Raw genomic sequence first — 16,034 nt, 5'->3', positions numbered from 1 at the left:
TGCCGTCCGTACAGCTGCCGTCGACTTCCATCAGACACTGGCGTCAACACACCCGTGGATACACCCTTTCGACTATCAAGTACTATTAAACTCACTAAAACACTAGCAACACAATAGAAAGATAAGGGATTTCCCAGAATTATCCTAGTAAATGTGTCTAAAAACATCTGAATCCGTCCCAATGCAATCGTGTTTTTTTTTAACTTGATTTTTTTTGTTATTTATTTTTTCTAGTCCGTCGCTATTAATATCCTCAAACACGAATCTTTCATCCTCGCTCAAATTAATGGGGAAATTGTCGTTTTCTCGGTCCGAATAGCTCTTTTTGTTGGAGGATCCCATATTAAAAACAACGTGAGTATGTGAAGAGCCATCAACAGGTGACGTCATCGTCTGCGACTTCCAGTAAAGGCAGGGCTTTTCTGTTCGCGACCAAAAGTTGCGAACTTTATCGTCGATGTTCTCTACTAAATCCTTTCAGCAAAAATATGGCAATATCGCAAAATGATCAAGTATGACACATAGAATGGACCTGCTATCCCCGTTTAAATAAGAAAATGTCATTTCAGTAGGCCCTTAACACTATTATTTCCAGTGTAATCATTCATTACTGTGTTAAGCAATGTCAGCTAAGATTTATCTGAGAGCCAGATACAGTCGTCAAAAGAGCCACATCTTACTCGCGAGCAGGGTATGAAATTGGCACCCGCCCACACGCCAAATGCGGGTAACTTTTGTGATTGGCGGATGAAACTGTCAATCTACCTGCCACATTGGCGGGTAGCCAATAAGACAATACAACACTGAGCAAGTGTTGTGGCGGCATATCGCTGGTGTGAAGAGGCCGGCGCCGGCTTTAGCAGGCCAACAAAATAAGGACAAGGAGGACGATTTAAAAAAATAATAAAAAAAGACGTTTTAATACGAAGTGGAAAGTAAGCGGGGATAGCAAGGTTCGCGACTGTCTGGTCTACGACGTCACAACAGAAGAGATGTACTGTCAGGATTGTCGTATGTATGGCTCGGAGAAAGCGAAATAAAACCCATTTGTAATCGGGACAAAAAACTTAAAGTTAGAGGCAATTAAGGACCACGGGTCCTCAAAAAAGCCACTTGCAAACGATTAACTGTAAAGTGGGGAAGACGGCTCCCCCAGAGCTGACAGCTGCGGCCAAGGCACTGACCTCAATGAAAACAGCGCAGTTGGAGAGGATGAAGCTCCTGTTTCGGAACGTACACGCAATTGGAAAGAAGATGAGACCCTTCTCTGACTACGTGTGGATGTGCAAGTAAGTACCTTTTAGGTCTAGTCATTAATGACATTAAGTTGGTTAATAACTCGACAGCACTTTGACGTGTATTCTGTACAAGTTCAAGAACCACTTTGACGTGTATTCTGTACAAGTTCAAGAACCATTCCTATGCATTTTCTGAGTCGTTCACCTTTATTTTAGGCACAGAAAATTTTGGCCAAAAAAGTTAACTTCAGGCCCTGCTCGCGAGCCATAAGTTCCCTACCCCTGCGCCAAATCACTGAGTATTTCATTTCATTTATTCGAGTGAGCGCTGGTCGAGATGTCCGCCAGGGGGCATGATCAACACTAGTGATGTAAGGTGTAGAAGAAGAAAAGCGAGACAAAACATGGGAGCATCATGGCCGTCACCTTACAGCACGCTGAGTTTCCTCCAGCCTCACAAATTGACGAAGAAACCCCTCCAACAGACAGCAGAGAACCAGGCAGTTCAAATTTCGAAGCGGAGGGTTTGGATTCTGATGAAGACGTAGGCGATGAGTCTGAACCAAAGATTCTGGACACCCCCCAGGACATCCGGCTGGAGGCGATAGCCAACACGGTGGCCGTCCACCCGGGCAGAGACATGCTGGTGTGCGGGGATGTGGATGGTGACTTATACGCCTTTTCCTACTCGTGCACGGAGGGGCGAAACAGGGAGCTGTGGTCTTCCGGGCACCACCTAAAGTCCTGCCGACAGGTGCGCTTCTCCGAGGACGGCCTGAAGCTCGTCAGCGTCTCCAGAGATAAAGCTGTCCACATGCTGGACGTGGAGCGAGGTCAGTTGGTCACGAGGATCCGTGGCGCGCACGGAGTCGCCATCAATAGTCTGCTGCTGGTGGACAACAACATCCTGGCCACTGGAGACGATGGAGGAACCTTGAAGGTAATCGGTCCAGTGTTTAGGTTCCACGTCCGTGATGAACCTAAACACCGTAGCGATTAGGTCAACTCATGTTCTTTTCCGTTGATTCGTCTTTTCCTCATATCGCTAATTGCTATATGTTGGCAAAAAAAGCATATTTGTGATCATTATTGTGTATACAGTTGTGATCAAAATTATTCAACCCCTACACAATTTTGGTGTTTTAGCAAGTTGGACATTTATTCCGTAATTTGTTTATAGTCATATCAAATAAAGATGCATTAAATAGACAAATGCAACTTGAATTACAATATTATATTTTGTAACATACCAAACAGTGTTATTTCTCTTAATATTTCATTGACAAAATTATTCAACCCCTTGAAGATCATAACTCTTAAGAACAGAATTTGAATAAGGTATTTTCAATCAGGTGTTGAAAACACCTGTAGATGTTATTAGAACCATAACAAGTAACAATTAAACTGATTGAAAAAGACTGACGCTCAGCTTCTTGTAGATGGTCAATGGTGTATTTGCAACATGGTGAAGTCCAGGGAGTGGTCAAAGAAGTCAAGAGAGGAAGTAATTTCTCTTAATAAGAAAGGATATGGATATAAGAAAATAGCAAAGACATTACACATTCCAAGAGACACAGTTGGGAGCATAATTCGCAAGTGTAAAGCTAAAGGCACGGTGGAAACACTACCTGGGCGTGGTAGAAAGAGGATGTTTTGTGCGTACAGTGGTGAAAAACCCCGGGTAACAGCTGAGGAACTACAACAGGACATTGCAAAGGGGGGAACGCAGATTTCGTCCCAGACAATAAGGCGCGCACTACAAGACGAAGGCCTCCATGCCAGAACTCCCAGGCACAATAAAAAAAATAGACTCCAGTATGCCAAAAATCATCTGGAAAAAACCCAAAAGGTTTTGGGAAACTGTTCTATGGAGTGATGAGACAAAACTGGAACTCTTTGGGACTAGGAATCAACGTTATGTCTGGAGGAGAAAAAATGAAGCTTACAAAGAGAAGAACACCTTTCCTACTGTTAAGCATGGTGGGGGTCAATCATGCTCTGGGGCTGTTTCTCTGCCTCAGGTACTGGGAATCTCCAGCGCGTTCAAGGCATTATGAATTCTATTTCCTACCAGGATATATTAGCTGCAAATGTCATGAAGTCAGTGACGAAGCTGAGGCTTGGGAGACGTTGGACCTTCCAACAGGACAACGATCCCAAGCATACCTCCAAATCAACATCAGAGTGGTTGCAGAAGAAGGGCTGGAAGACTCTGGATCGGCCTTCACAGTCGCCAGACTTAAATCCTATAGAAAACCTGTGGTGGGACTTGAAGAAGGCAGTTGCAGCACGCAAGCCCAAGAATATGAATGAACTGGAGGCCTTTGCCCAAGAGGAATGGGCTAAAATACCTGTAGATCGTTGCAAGAAGCTTGTGTCCGGTTATGTATCACGTTTGAAGGATGTAATAACTGCCAAAGAGTGTTTTACTAAGTACTAAAGATGCATGTAACTAGGGGGTTGAATAATTTTGTCAATGAGATATTAAGAAAAATGTCATTTTTTGGTATTTTGTAAAATACAGTGTTACAATTTAAGTTGCATTTGTCTATTTGACACATCTTTATTTGATATGACTATAAACAAAATACAGCATAAATGTCCAACTTGCTAAAACACCAAAATTGTGTGGGGGTTGAATGATTTTGATCACAACTGTATACAGGACTGTCTCAGAAAATTTGAATATTGTGATAAAGTCCTTTATTTTCTGTATTGCAACTAAAAACATGAACATGTCATACATTATGGATTCATTACACATCAACTCAAATATTGCAAGCCTTTTATTATTTTAATATCGCTGATTATGGCATACAGCTTAAGAAAACTAAAAAATCCTATCTCAAAAAATTTGAATATTTCCTCACACCAAGTATATAAAAAAAAATATTTATAACAGCAAAACAAAATCAAACATTTGAAAATGTCAATTAATGCACTCAGTACTTTGTTGGGAATCCTTTTGCACGGATTACTGCATTAATATGGCGTGGCATGGAGGCAATCGGCCTGTGGCATTGCTGAGGTGTTATGGATGCCCAGGATGCTTCAATAGCGGCCTTTAGCTAATTTGCATTATTGGGCCTGGTGTCTTTCAGCTTCTTATTCACAATACCCCACTAATTCTCCAATAGGTTCAGGTCAGGGGAGTTGGCAGGCCATTGGAGGACAGTAATGCCATGGTCAGTACACCAGTTACTGGTGGTTTTGGCACTGTGGACAGGTGCCAGATCATGCTGGAAAATGTGGCTATTGAAGCATCCTGGGCATCCATAACACCTCAGCAATGCCACAGGCCGATTGCCTCCATGCCGCGTCACATTGATGCAGTAATCCGTGCAAAAGGATTCCCAACCAAGTACTGAGTGCATAAATTGACATTTTCAAATGTTTGATTTTGTTTTGGTGTTATAAATAAATTTTTTTATTTGGTCTGAGGAAATATTCTAAGTTTTTGAGATACGATCTTCAAGTTTTCTTAAGTTGTATTCCATAATCAGCATTATTAAAATAATAAAAGGCTTGCAATATTTCAGTTGATGTGTACTGAATCCAGAATGTATGGCATTTTCATGTTTTTAGTTGCATTACAGAAAATAAAGGACTTTATCACAATATTCTAATTTTCTGAGACAGTCCTGTATATCCATCCATCCATTTTCTACCGCTTGTATCGTTTGGGGTCGCGGGGGTCGCTGGAGCCTATTTCAGCTGCATTCGGGCGGAAGGCGGTGTACACCCTGGACAAGTCGTAACCTCATCAAAGGGCCAACACAGAGACAACATTCACAGTCACATTCACACACTAGGGAGCATTTAGTGTTAAAATCAACCTGTATTGTGTATTATATTTAGGGCTGGGCGATGTGGCCTTTTTTTAATATCTCTGTTTTTAGGCCATACCGCGATACACGATATATATCTCGGTATTTTGCCTTAGCTTTGAATGAAAACTTGATGCATATAATCACAGCAGTATGATGATTCTATGTGTCTACATTAAAACATTCTTGTTCATACTGCATTAATATATGCCCATTTTAAACTTTCATGCATAGAGGGAAATCATTAAGTCAATTGACCAAAAGTGTATTTATTAAAGTTATTAAGCAGTGGCACAAACATTCATGTCATTTTGAAACAGAAAGTGCAAGATTATCAGAGACATTTTTAAACAAGCTATTAGTGTTCTTTTGTGCAAGATGTCACTAAGATGACGTATCAAAACAAAACTAAATTACAGTGCACTTTAATGGCGATGTTGTCATGTGTAGTAATTACTCTTCATTCTCTAGCAGGTGATTCTACATATTAGCAGTAATGCTACTTTTTGTAACAACGCTTTAGCTCCACACTTGACAAGTAACGGTTGTCTGTTTGACATATTCCCACTTGAAGCCAAACCACCGCCAGACGATGCTGTAATTCTTCCTTCATTTGTTACCAGATTCGCACCTTCTTTCTCTTGTATTACCACTTGCACCACAGATAACGTTACCCATGCTGCTACCTCTCTGCTCCGCGAGGGCGTATACGTATGTGACGTATGACGTGACCGTATGTGATGTATGTAAGAAGGTGCGCTTGCTGTCTGTGAGAAGGAGAGACAAGAAAGTGGGAATAGCCTGTAGTGTAATGCCCACAGCTAAAAGAACGTGTACCCGAATATCACGATATAGTCATTATCTATATCGCACAGAGACAAACCCGTGATATATCGTGTATATCGATATATCGCCCAGCCCTAATTATATTCTTACATATTCTTGCGTATATAACATTAATTTATCGTGATTGATATCCAGGGCCACCGCAGGCAAAATTGTGTAATAATGATTCTTATGACCACGCCCCAAAACTCTTACGGCTTACGCACTCAGTTCATTCCTATCTTTGTACAATGTTACCACGACTTTAGAATGTCCAGGAAGGAGGGAAACTGGGGCTGCCCTTTGATCAATCAATCAAAGTTTATTTATATAGCCCTAAATCACAAGCGTCTCAAAGGGCTGCACATGCCACAACAACATCTTCGGCTCAGATTCAACATCAGGGCAAAAAAAAACTCAACCCAATGGAATACAATGAGAAACTTTAGAGGGGACCGCAGATGTGGGGACACATTTTGTACCAACCGTAGTCTTTTAATGCAAGAAATAGAGAGACCCGTAAATAATATGTTGCAGTAATCGAGGAGAGACGATCTTAGAGATGAAAGAAGGCCGTTTTAGTAACATTCTTTAATGTGTGACTCAAACAAGGGAGTTGGTAAAAAGATTATTTACCGAGTCGCTTAGTGTAATTGTTTGGTTGTCAAATGTTGAGGTAGCAATATTAAACAGGTGTTGGTGTCTAGCAGGACCGATAATCAGCATTTCCGTTTTCTTAGCGTTGAGTTTCAAAAACTTAGCTCCATTGTTTAATTTCATTAAGAACTGAGTGCATAAGCCGTAAGCTATCAATCGTTTTAGTAATCAATTAATTGACTGAAACACACTATATGGCCTAAATGCGTAGTTTAAGGATATGTTTGACTTTTAACTATGTTTTGCTTGCAATAAACTAAATTATTATGATTTTCTGTATATGAAAATGATATGCCTTTTAAGTCTTTATAAACCCTCCATACAGATTTCACTCACATTTCCTATGCTCTTAAAACACTCGATACACTCTTAAGCAGGGATGTCAATCTGGTTTTCATCGCGAGCCACGTCACAGTTTTATGGCTGCCCTTGGAGGGCCTCTTGTAACAATGAATAATATATGAATATAAATGTATACTTTTGTGGGTTCCCTGTATGCATTTCCAGTATTCTCACAGCTCTCTTCTGCAAAAGTAATATTTGGGTTTAAATGTTTAAATTTTACAGGCACCGCCCCACACTTCAATACAATATGTTACATATGGAACAATCAGTGAGTTGTACAAAATGTACAATACTTTATGATTTAGCAAGTCCTTCATTTAGTGTATATACTTGAGCATTTGTATCATTAATATGAGATTTCCATGACAATTTTTTGTAAATTTTAACACCCAAAAACTTGATCTGTTTTGTTCTTTGAATCTCAACTCTTTTGACATATAATGAGTCATCCACACTTTTCCTACTACTTCAAAAAATCATACATTTCGTTTTACTAGTATTTAAGGATAATCTACCTAATTTAGTATGACTTGATTAACGTGGACCCAGACTTAAACAAGTTGACAAACCTTTTCGGGTTTTACCATTTAGTGGTCTGTTGTACGGAATATGTACTGTACTGTAGTGCAATCTACTAATAAAAGTTTCAATTAATCAGTCAATCAATCGATATAGAACCAGATACAAATGTTTTCTCCCACATCATTAATAATTGTTTTTATTACACAGATGAGCAATATAATAGCAACATTAAATGTGATCACAAATTGTCAATTATTATTTTTAATAGCAGAAGCGTGTATGCAAATTATAACAACATTAAGAACTTTTTGGAACACATCAACGACCCTTTCAAAGTGATCCCCGTCACAGAAACAGGAATCGATTTTGATCTGGAAGGATATGAACTAAACTATATCAACAAAACCAACAAAAATGGAGGAGGAGTAGTTGTGTACGTGATGAAGAACCTGAACTACAAAGTGGTAAAAAAAACATGTCATTTGCTGTAGATCAGTGGTCTACCGATTGGTACCGGGCCGCAGAATAATTTTTATAAATTTTTATTTAAAAAAAACCAAACCAAAAAGAAAAACTTTTTCTTTTTTTTTTTTAATTAAATCAACATAAAAAACACAATATACACTTACTATTAGTGCACCAACCACAAAAACCTCCCTTTTTCATTACAAATACGTCCCTTTTTCATGACAAAGAATAAAAAAATTTTTTTTAAAAAGAGACCCCCACCCCACGACCGCGGGACAAATTATTAAGCAGATACAAAAAGGTTGGGGACCACTGCTATAGATAATATCTTAGAATGTATTACCATTGAAATATGTCAGGAAAAAAGCAAAAACATATTCATTAGTGGTATACACAGATCACTTAAGTCACGTATAGAAACATTTGAAGAATGGATTAAGCAGTGTTTCCCACAGATCAGGCATCTATTTGTGTTGGTGTGGTTGGGCGGCGGGGTAGGGGGGGTGGTGGCAGCGGCGGAGATGACCAAGAAGAATGCGGAGTTGGAATATAATTACAACACTTCATGTACATATTTATATACATATTTATATAATATTTACATATTTATATAATATGTATCTACAAGATCTATTCACAGACAAAGTCCAATTGCTTTTATGAGTGGTCGAGCGAGTTAAAATAAAAAAAAATTAAACTTTTTTTTTTTTTTTTTTTTTTAATTTGTGGCGGCCGTAATTCTTTCGTGGCGGGCAGCCACAAATAAATGAATGTGTGGGAAACCCTGGATTAAGGCATCTTACATGGACAATGGTAAAAAAATCATTGTCTTCTGCGGTGACTTTAATATTGACTTATTGAACCCTAACAAGCAAAAGTCCAATGGACAGCATCAGTTTTTATCCTAAAATTACAAAGCCATGCAGAATTACAGGACACTGTTCCACGATTATTGATAATATTTTTACTAATGATTTTGATAATAACACTACATGTGGTCTACTTATAAACGACGTTAGCTATCATCTGCCAGTTTTTACAATATATGATGGAAACTGCAAAAAGAACATGAAAGACAAAAGGACATTTCGAAGACTGTGCACAGAGAAGAGGATGATTGCTCTCAAAATTGAGCTACAAAAGCAAGATTGGGACAATGTGTACAATGAAGAAGAGGTTGATGAAGCATATGAACATTTCTTAAACAAGTTCATAATACTTTATGACAAACAATGTCCATGGAAGCAACTCAGTAGTAAGCAGAGAAAGATTAATCAACCATGGATGACAAAAGGATTAAAAAATGCTTGTAAGAAGAAGAATACACTATATAGAACATTTTTAGCATAAAGAACTACAGAAGCAGAAATTAAGTACAAAACGTATAAAAACAAGTTAACAAAAAAACTATGACCATGTAGAAAAGAATATTACAGTGAATTATTGGACAGGAACAAAAATAATATGAGAGCAACATGGGGCATTCTCAATAACATTATTAAAAATGACACTAGGAGGGATTACCCCTGATACTTCTTAGATGGAAATAAACATAATGACAACATAAAGAAAGTAGTTGAAAGCTTTAATAATTACTTTGTAAATATTGGACCAAAATTGGAAGAAAGGATTCCAGACCCAGTTTCAATTGAGGACTATAATGATACCATAGAGCAAAATCCCAACTCCACGTTCCTCAGTTCCACAATTTTCTAAAATCATTGAAAAACTGTTCAATAACAGATTAGAGAGTTTCATGAATAAAAATAGAATACTCGGAGAGAACCAATATGGATACAGAGCTAATGTTTCAACTTCAATGGCTTTAATTGAAATTACAGAAGAAATTACCAATGCAATAGATAGTAAAAAAATGTGCAGCAGCAGTGTTTATGGATCTAACCAAAGCATTTGACACAATTAATCACAATATTTTAATTAAAAAACTAGAACGATTTGGCATTAGCGGGTTAGTCTTAAACTGGATAAGAAGTTATCTAACGAAAAGGAAACAATGCGTGAAGGTAGGCGAAAACAACGCTAAATATATCCTGTGGTGTACCTCAGGGATCAATACTAGGTAGGACCTAAATTATTCAATCTCTATATAAATGACATTTGTAAAGTTACAAGAGATTTAAAGTTAGTATTATTTGCGGATGATACAACAACGTTTTGTTCAGGAGAGAACACACAGAAGATAATACAAATAATAACAGAAGAAATTAACAAATTAAAAAGACCGTTTGACCAAAACAGACTATCATTGAATCTCAGAAAAACTAAAATAATGCTATTTGGTAATAGTAGAAGAGAAGGTCAAACACAAATACAAATAGACGGAATAGAAATTGAAAGAGTAAATGAAACCAAATTTTCTAGGTGTAATGATTGGTGATGAATTGAACTGGAAACCTCATGTAAAAAATATACAACATAAAATAGCAAGAAACACGTCAATTATGAATAAAGCTAAATATGTTCTAGAGCAAAAATCACTTCATATTCTCTACTGCTCACTAGTGTTACCATATCTAAGTTACTGTGGAAATAAGTACATAGGTACACTTCATTCACTAACAATGTTACAAAAAAGATCAGTTAGAATAATACATAATGTTGGATATAGAGAACATACAAACCCTTTATTTATTGAATCAAAAATGCTGAAATTCCACGACAGTGAATTTGCAAACAGCTAAAATTATACACAAAGCAAACTATAACCAGCTACCCAAGAATATACAATAATTCTTCTCAACAAAAGAGGATAAATATAATCTTAAGGAAAATTTTAATTTAAAACATTTGTATGCACATACAACACTTAAGACCTTCAGTATATCTGTTTGTGGAATTAAATAATGGAATGGATTAAGCAATGAAATAAAAAAATGTACTAATATGATCCACTTCAAGAAACTCTTCAAACTTAAAGTGTTTACAAAGTACAAAGAAGAAGAATCATGATAAACATTCTGAATGTATTCATCCATCCATTCTTTCATTCTCAAAATAACCTTACTTATCTCATCGTATGGAATATAACTTACTTCACCAATTATTTATTTATTTATTTATTTTTATTGTGATACTTATGGAGTATATTGTGAATACATTGAGAACAGGAAGTGAACAAAAGTTTTAGCAACTATTATGTAAAAGAAAAGGGGTAGGATTGAATAAGCTCTGCTTCTTCCTATTCCTTTTCGAACCTGTTGAAAATAGAAATTGGAAATTGTGATGTTTCGTGTATGCTTGCATGTTCGAAATAAACTCAAACTCAATCATTTATTTACATCAAACAATCTTTTAATTTTGATGAATTCATTTACCATCTAACCTCTAACTCATCTATATATTTTGTCCTGAATAAAATAAGGTTGTGTTGTCTACAAATAAAATACACTAAAACAGTTTGGAATGCATGGTAATATCATTGACACATGTGAGAAACAGTATTGGTCCAAGGACTGATCCTTGTGGCACCCCACAACTAATATTATGTAAGACAGATTTCCTATTGTTAACTTCCACAAACTGTTTACTGTTTTTCAGGTAACTTTTAACACGCTCATTAGCCACTCCTCTTATTCCATATTTATACAGTTTGTCCAATAACAACTTATGATCGAGCATATTAAACGCTTTTTGAAAATGTATAAAAATACCTACTAAATATTGTTTTGTATCTATTGCAGTTGAAATCAAAAACTTGCAATGGCATCCCCTAAACCAGTGGTTCTCAACTTTTTTTCATTGATGTACCCCCTGTGAACATTCATTTAATTCAAGTACCCCCTAATCAGAGCAAAGTATTTTTGGTTGAAAAAAAGAGAATAAGAAGTAAAACACAGCACTATGTCATCAGTTTCTGATTTATTAAATTGTATAACTGCAAAATATTGCTAATTTTTAGTGGTCTTTCTTTGAACTATTTGGGAAAAAATGATATAAATATAACTAAAAACGTGTTTAAAAAAAAACCAAGTGATTCAATTATAAATAAAGATTTCTACACATAGAAGTAATCATCAACTTAAAGTGCCCTCTTTGGGGATTGTAATAGAGATCCATTGTCATGTTTTGTGGTCACGTTCTGTTTGGTTTTGGAATCATTGGTCACTCTTGTTTGTTTTTGTCAACATGATTACCAATTAGTTTTCACCTGTCATGTCACCCACATGGTTCATTTGGACTCATGCACCTGTTAATCACCACAGCATTATTTAAGCCTGTAGTTGCCAGGCAGTCAGCCTGGCAACATCACCTCCTACACACCCATGTTATCCATGCCGATGATCCATGCTCTTTTTCAGTCACAGTAAGTGTTTTTGTTTTTGTTGTCCATAGTTTTGCCTTAGTGCAAGTTTTAGTTTTCATAGCCAAATTTTTGTACCTCCACTGTGAGCGCCTTTCATTTGTTCCTTTTTTTCGAATTAATAATAGAATATGTCATTACCACAGGAAAACAAATCACACCATAGTCCAAGTCATGACATCCATCTGGATTCATGAACTTAATTCTAAAAATTTCTGAACAAAAAAAAAAAGAAAACATTTACATCAATATTTATGGAACAAATCTGTCTGGCAACACTGAATATTGCATTGTTGTATTTTTTTTCACAGTTTATGAACTTAAATTCATATTTTGTTGAAGTATTATTCAATAAATATATTTACAAAGGATTTTTGAATTGCGGCTATTTTTAGAATATTTAAAAAAAATCTCACATACCCCCTGGCATACCTTCAAGTACCCCCAGGGGTACGCGTACCCCCATTTGAGAACCACAGCCCTAAACTATGCCCACATCCAGGCAAGTAAAAACTGAGGGGAAAAAAATATTATTATATACTTTCTTACGTACACTGAAAAAAAATCTGTAGATATTACAATACAAACTGGCCACTGATCTATGGATGTTGTTTTTACAGTGTATTACTGTAAATGGAAATAAGGTACCACAGTCATTTTACAGTAAAATTCTGGCGACAGCTGCCATTTTTTACAAACTAACTGGTATATTGCATCTTTACAGCATATTACTGTAATCGAAAAACATTTTTTTAACGGTAAAATTCTGGCTACTGAGTTGCAAGTTTTTTACTGCCAAGCCTATGGTTTTTGTGTTTACTTTGTCTTACTGTAAATGAGGAAAATGTATCAATTTATTTTACTGTGAAATTCTGGCCATTGAGTTGCCAGTTTTTTTTACGTAAAATGATTGTCATTTTTCCTGCGTACCATTTGATTGCTAACTTTGAAAATTTTAAGTCAATCATATAGTTAAAAAAACATTTATATTTTAACAATAAAAAAGGTTTAGAATGTACGATTTTATAAGTTTTAGTTGCATTATCAGAATCAAATCATTCAGCTTTATTGGCCAAGTTGGATAATGGTACAATTTAAAGATATGCAATTGCCTGCAGTACATGTATTTTTGTTTGTCCAAAGGGGAAAGAATGAATAGCAAGAAAGGATAAAGTACTTTAATGACGCATATTATTTCCAGGCTTTTGCAGACCATAATTTGGTGGGCCAGCCCCCAGATCTTGAGGTTGACACCTGTGCTCTAAAACCTACACAATTTTGACATGAAAAGTTGAATGTGTGATTAAATCTAAACGTACTCAAAGGAACTTTAAAATCTGTGATGCACTGTGAACATATAGATTGTGAACCACCAGGTAGTGAGATAACTGTGTTTTATTGTTGAAAAATTATTCCCCCCTTTTATAAGTTTCCATCTTACTTTCTTAAAGCAGACCGGGTGTTGTAATCTTACTGAATATTTGGCATTTACACAGTTTGAGTGTTTAGATCAGAGGTCTCAAACTCACTTTACCTCGGGGCCACTGGACGCAGAGTCTGGGTGAGGGTGGGCCGCAAAAAAAGATTACCTAAAAAATGTTTTGCATGTCTAGTTGTATAATGACGTTTCAAATTATATTCCTTGTGCACCGCAACTTTCTCTGTCTAAATAAGACATGTCAGGGTGCACCTGTGCTCAACAAAGAAATATTGCATCCCCCACTTTTCCTGGAATTGTCTTTGCTCATCACAAACCTTTCTCTTCCCTGCAGGCTTTGAAAAAGACATTTTTGGGGTTGTGGAATATATTTATATTTAGCCGATGCACGGAGAATAATGTTATTTCCACAATGTGTGTCGTTCCGCTTTTCCTCCCTACAGCAACACGGCGGATAAAAGCCGGGAAAGTACCGGGATAGCGAGCGCAAAAAAGTGACGGCTCCCCGAGTGTTACCCGGCGTTATGTAGAAATATATGTCCTCGTCTCCATGGCAACGTCTCTGTCGCTTTCACTCATTTGCCGCTTTTCCACTAACGCAGGGGTAGGCAACCCAGAACGTTGAAAGAGCCATTTTAGACCCAAATAACACAACGCTGTCAAGCGCCATTCATTTAAAACTCGCGGGCCGCACTAACATTAAACTTTCATACTAAGGTGGGGGCCACAAAATAACGTCTCGTGAGCCGTGTGTCTTAGACCCCTGGTTTAGATGAAGCAGGATGAGGAAATGACAAATCTGTAGATATGAACAAAACGATGAGTTGACCAAGTTGCCACAGCTAGGCGCAGACGCCGGTTGAACTGCAACACCTTCTGGTAATTGATGTCATGATTACTGATGCTTTGGTGTGACAGGTATGGGACATGCGGCAAGGCTCGGCCGTCATGGATTTGAAACATCACGATGACTACATCGCCGATATCGCCGTGGACCCGGCCAAGAGAATCCTGCTCACTGCAAGGTAACAACCGTTGACCCAACATTGTACACGTCGCAAGCCGCCTCTAACACCTTGTCCTGTGCCCTCATCAAGTGGCGACTGCACCATGGGTGTCTTCAACATCAAGAGGCGGCGCTTCGAGTTGCTGTCTGAGAACCAGAGCGGCGATCTGACCTCTGTGGTGCTGATGAAGCGAGGAAAGAAGGTGGTTTGTGGGTCCAGCGAAGGCACCATCTACATCTTCAACTGGAACGGCTTCGGCGCCACCAGCGATCGCTTCACTGTCAAGGCAGAGTCAGTAGACTGCATCGTCCCTGTCACTGACAGCATCATGTGCGCCGCCTCCATGGACGGCTACATCCGGTCTGTTGGAAGTTTTGACTTAGTACTGAGCTACGGACATCGAGGTGTTTCTAAAGTTATGTCCCTCCTCCCAACAGAGCAATCAACCTCCTCCCCAACCGGGTCATCGGCTGCATTGGGCAGCACGTGGGGGAACCCATCGAAGAGCTCGCCACCAGCTGGGACAAACGCTTTCTGCTCAGCTGCGCCCACGACCAGCTCATCAAGTTTTGGGACATTTCCACTTTGGCCACGACCACCGTCAACGAGTACCGCAAAAGGAAGAAAAAAGACGGACGCTTGAAATCTCTGTCCAAGAAGGCTCTTGGAGACGACAACTTCTTCTCGGGACTTGCTGAGGAGCCGCAGAAAAACGACAAAGAAGATGAAGACGTGCAGGAAGAGGAGGATGACAGTGACAGCGATAGCGGTTAAAATACAATGTTGGGTATGCCTTTTATTAAGATTATTGTTCATAGAATAAAAGAGTCAATTGTTGATTTTATTTTTTTTATTTTTTTTTTACCAAATATGCAACCTCAATGAGCATTATGTTTAGAATGGTGTCTATACAGTATATTCACTACAAATGTGTAAACATTTCAATGGATGTGCAAATTTATGACAGAAAACAATCTAAAAGACTTTTATTTTCATAGGACTCTGATCCTGTGACGTGAGGAAAGAAATAGGAGATTATTGAAATGGCAAAATTGTTAGAAAGCTGAAGTCTCCTGATAAAGTGTAGAACAGAGAGATTATATTTTGAACAAATATTAAGGGTGGAAATGTCATTGGCTGTTTGCCTTTCGACATGGTTAACGGTCTCAAACGGTGTGGTACGCCAAAGAATCACTTGATTAAAGTACAGTGTTTTCTTTTCCTACATTCAAGCAGTGTCACTGTTCAAACGGTGGCCAAACATATTAAGTGTACCTTTGCTTTGTTTTTAATAAATACTTAGGCCCACAACGCTGCTGAATTTTAAAGTTGGTCATTATGGTGATGCTTGGAGATCCAAGATGTTTCTAAGGTGTCACGTAATGA

At 37.8% G+C, this 16,034-nt stretch overlaps 1 protein-coding gene across 1 annotated transcript; it reads left to right on the top strand.

Moving 5' to 3' along the window:
• Positions 1–1,577: 1,577 nt before the first annotated feature.
• Positions 1,578–15,875, top strand: wdr55 (WD repeat domain 55). Its single transcript, XM_061913005.1, has 4 exons — positions 1,578–2,178; positions 14,560–14,666; positions 14,739–15,008; positions 15,086–15,875. The coding sequence occupies exons 1-4, from the start codon at positions 1,654–1,656 to the stop codon at positions 15,420–15,422; spliced, it is 1,239 nt and encodes a 412-aa protein (XP_061768989.1). The 5' UTR covers positions 1,578–1,653; the 3' UTR covers positions 15,423–15,875.
• Positions 15,876–16,034: the final 159 nt, after the last annotated feature.

Source organism: Nerophis ophidion, linkage group LG10 (genome assembly GCF_033978795.1).
Source record: "Nerophis ophidion isolate RoL-2023_Sa linkage group LG10, RoL_Noph_v1.0, whole genome shotgun sequence".
Classification (NCBI taxonomy): Eukaryota; Metazoa; Chordata; class Actinopteri; order Syngnathiformes; family Syngnathidae; genus Nerophis; species Nerophis ophidion.
The sequence above is the reverse complement of the archived record's forward strand: the minus strand, read 5'-3'. Positions and strand labels throughout refer to the sequence as shown.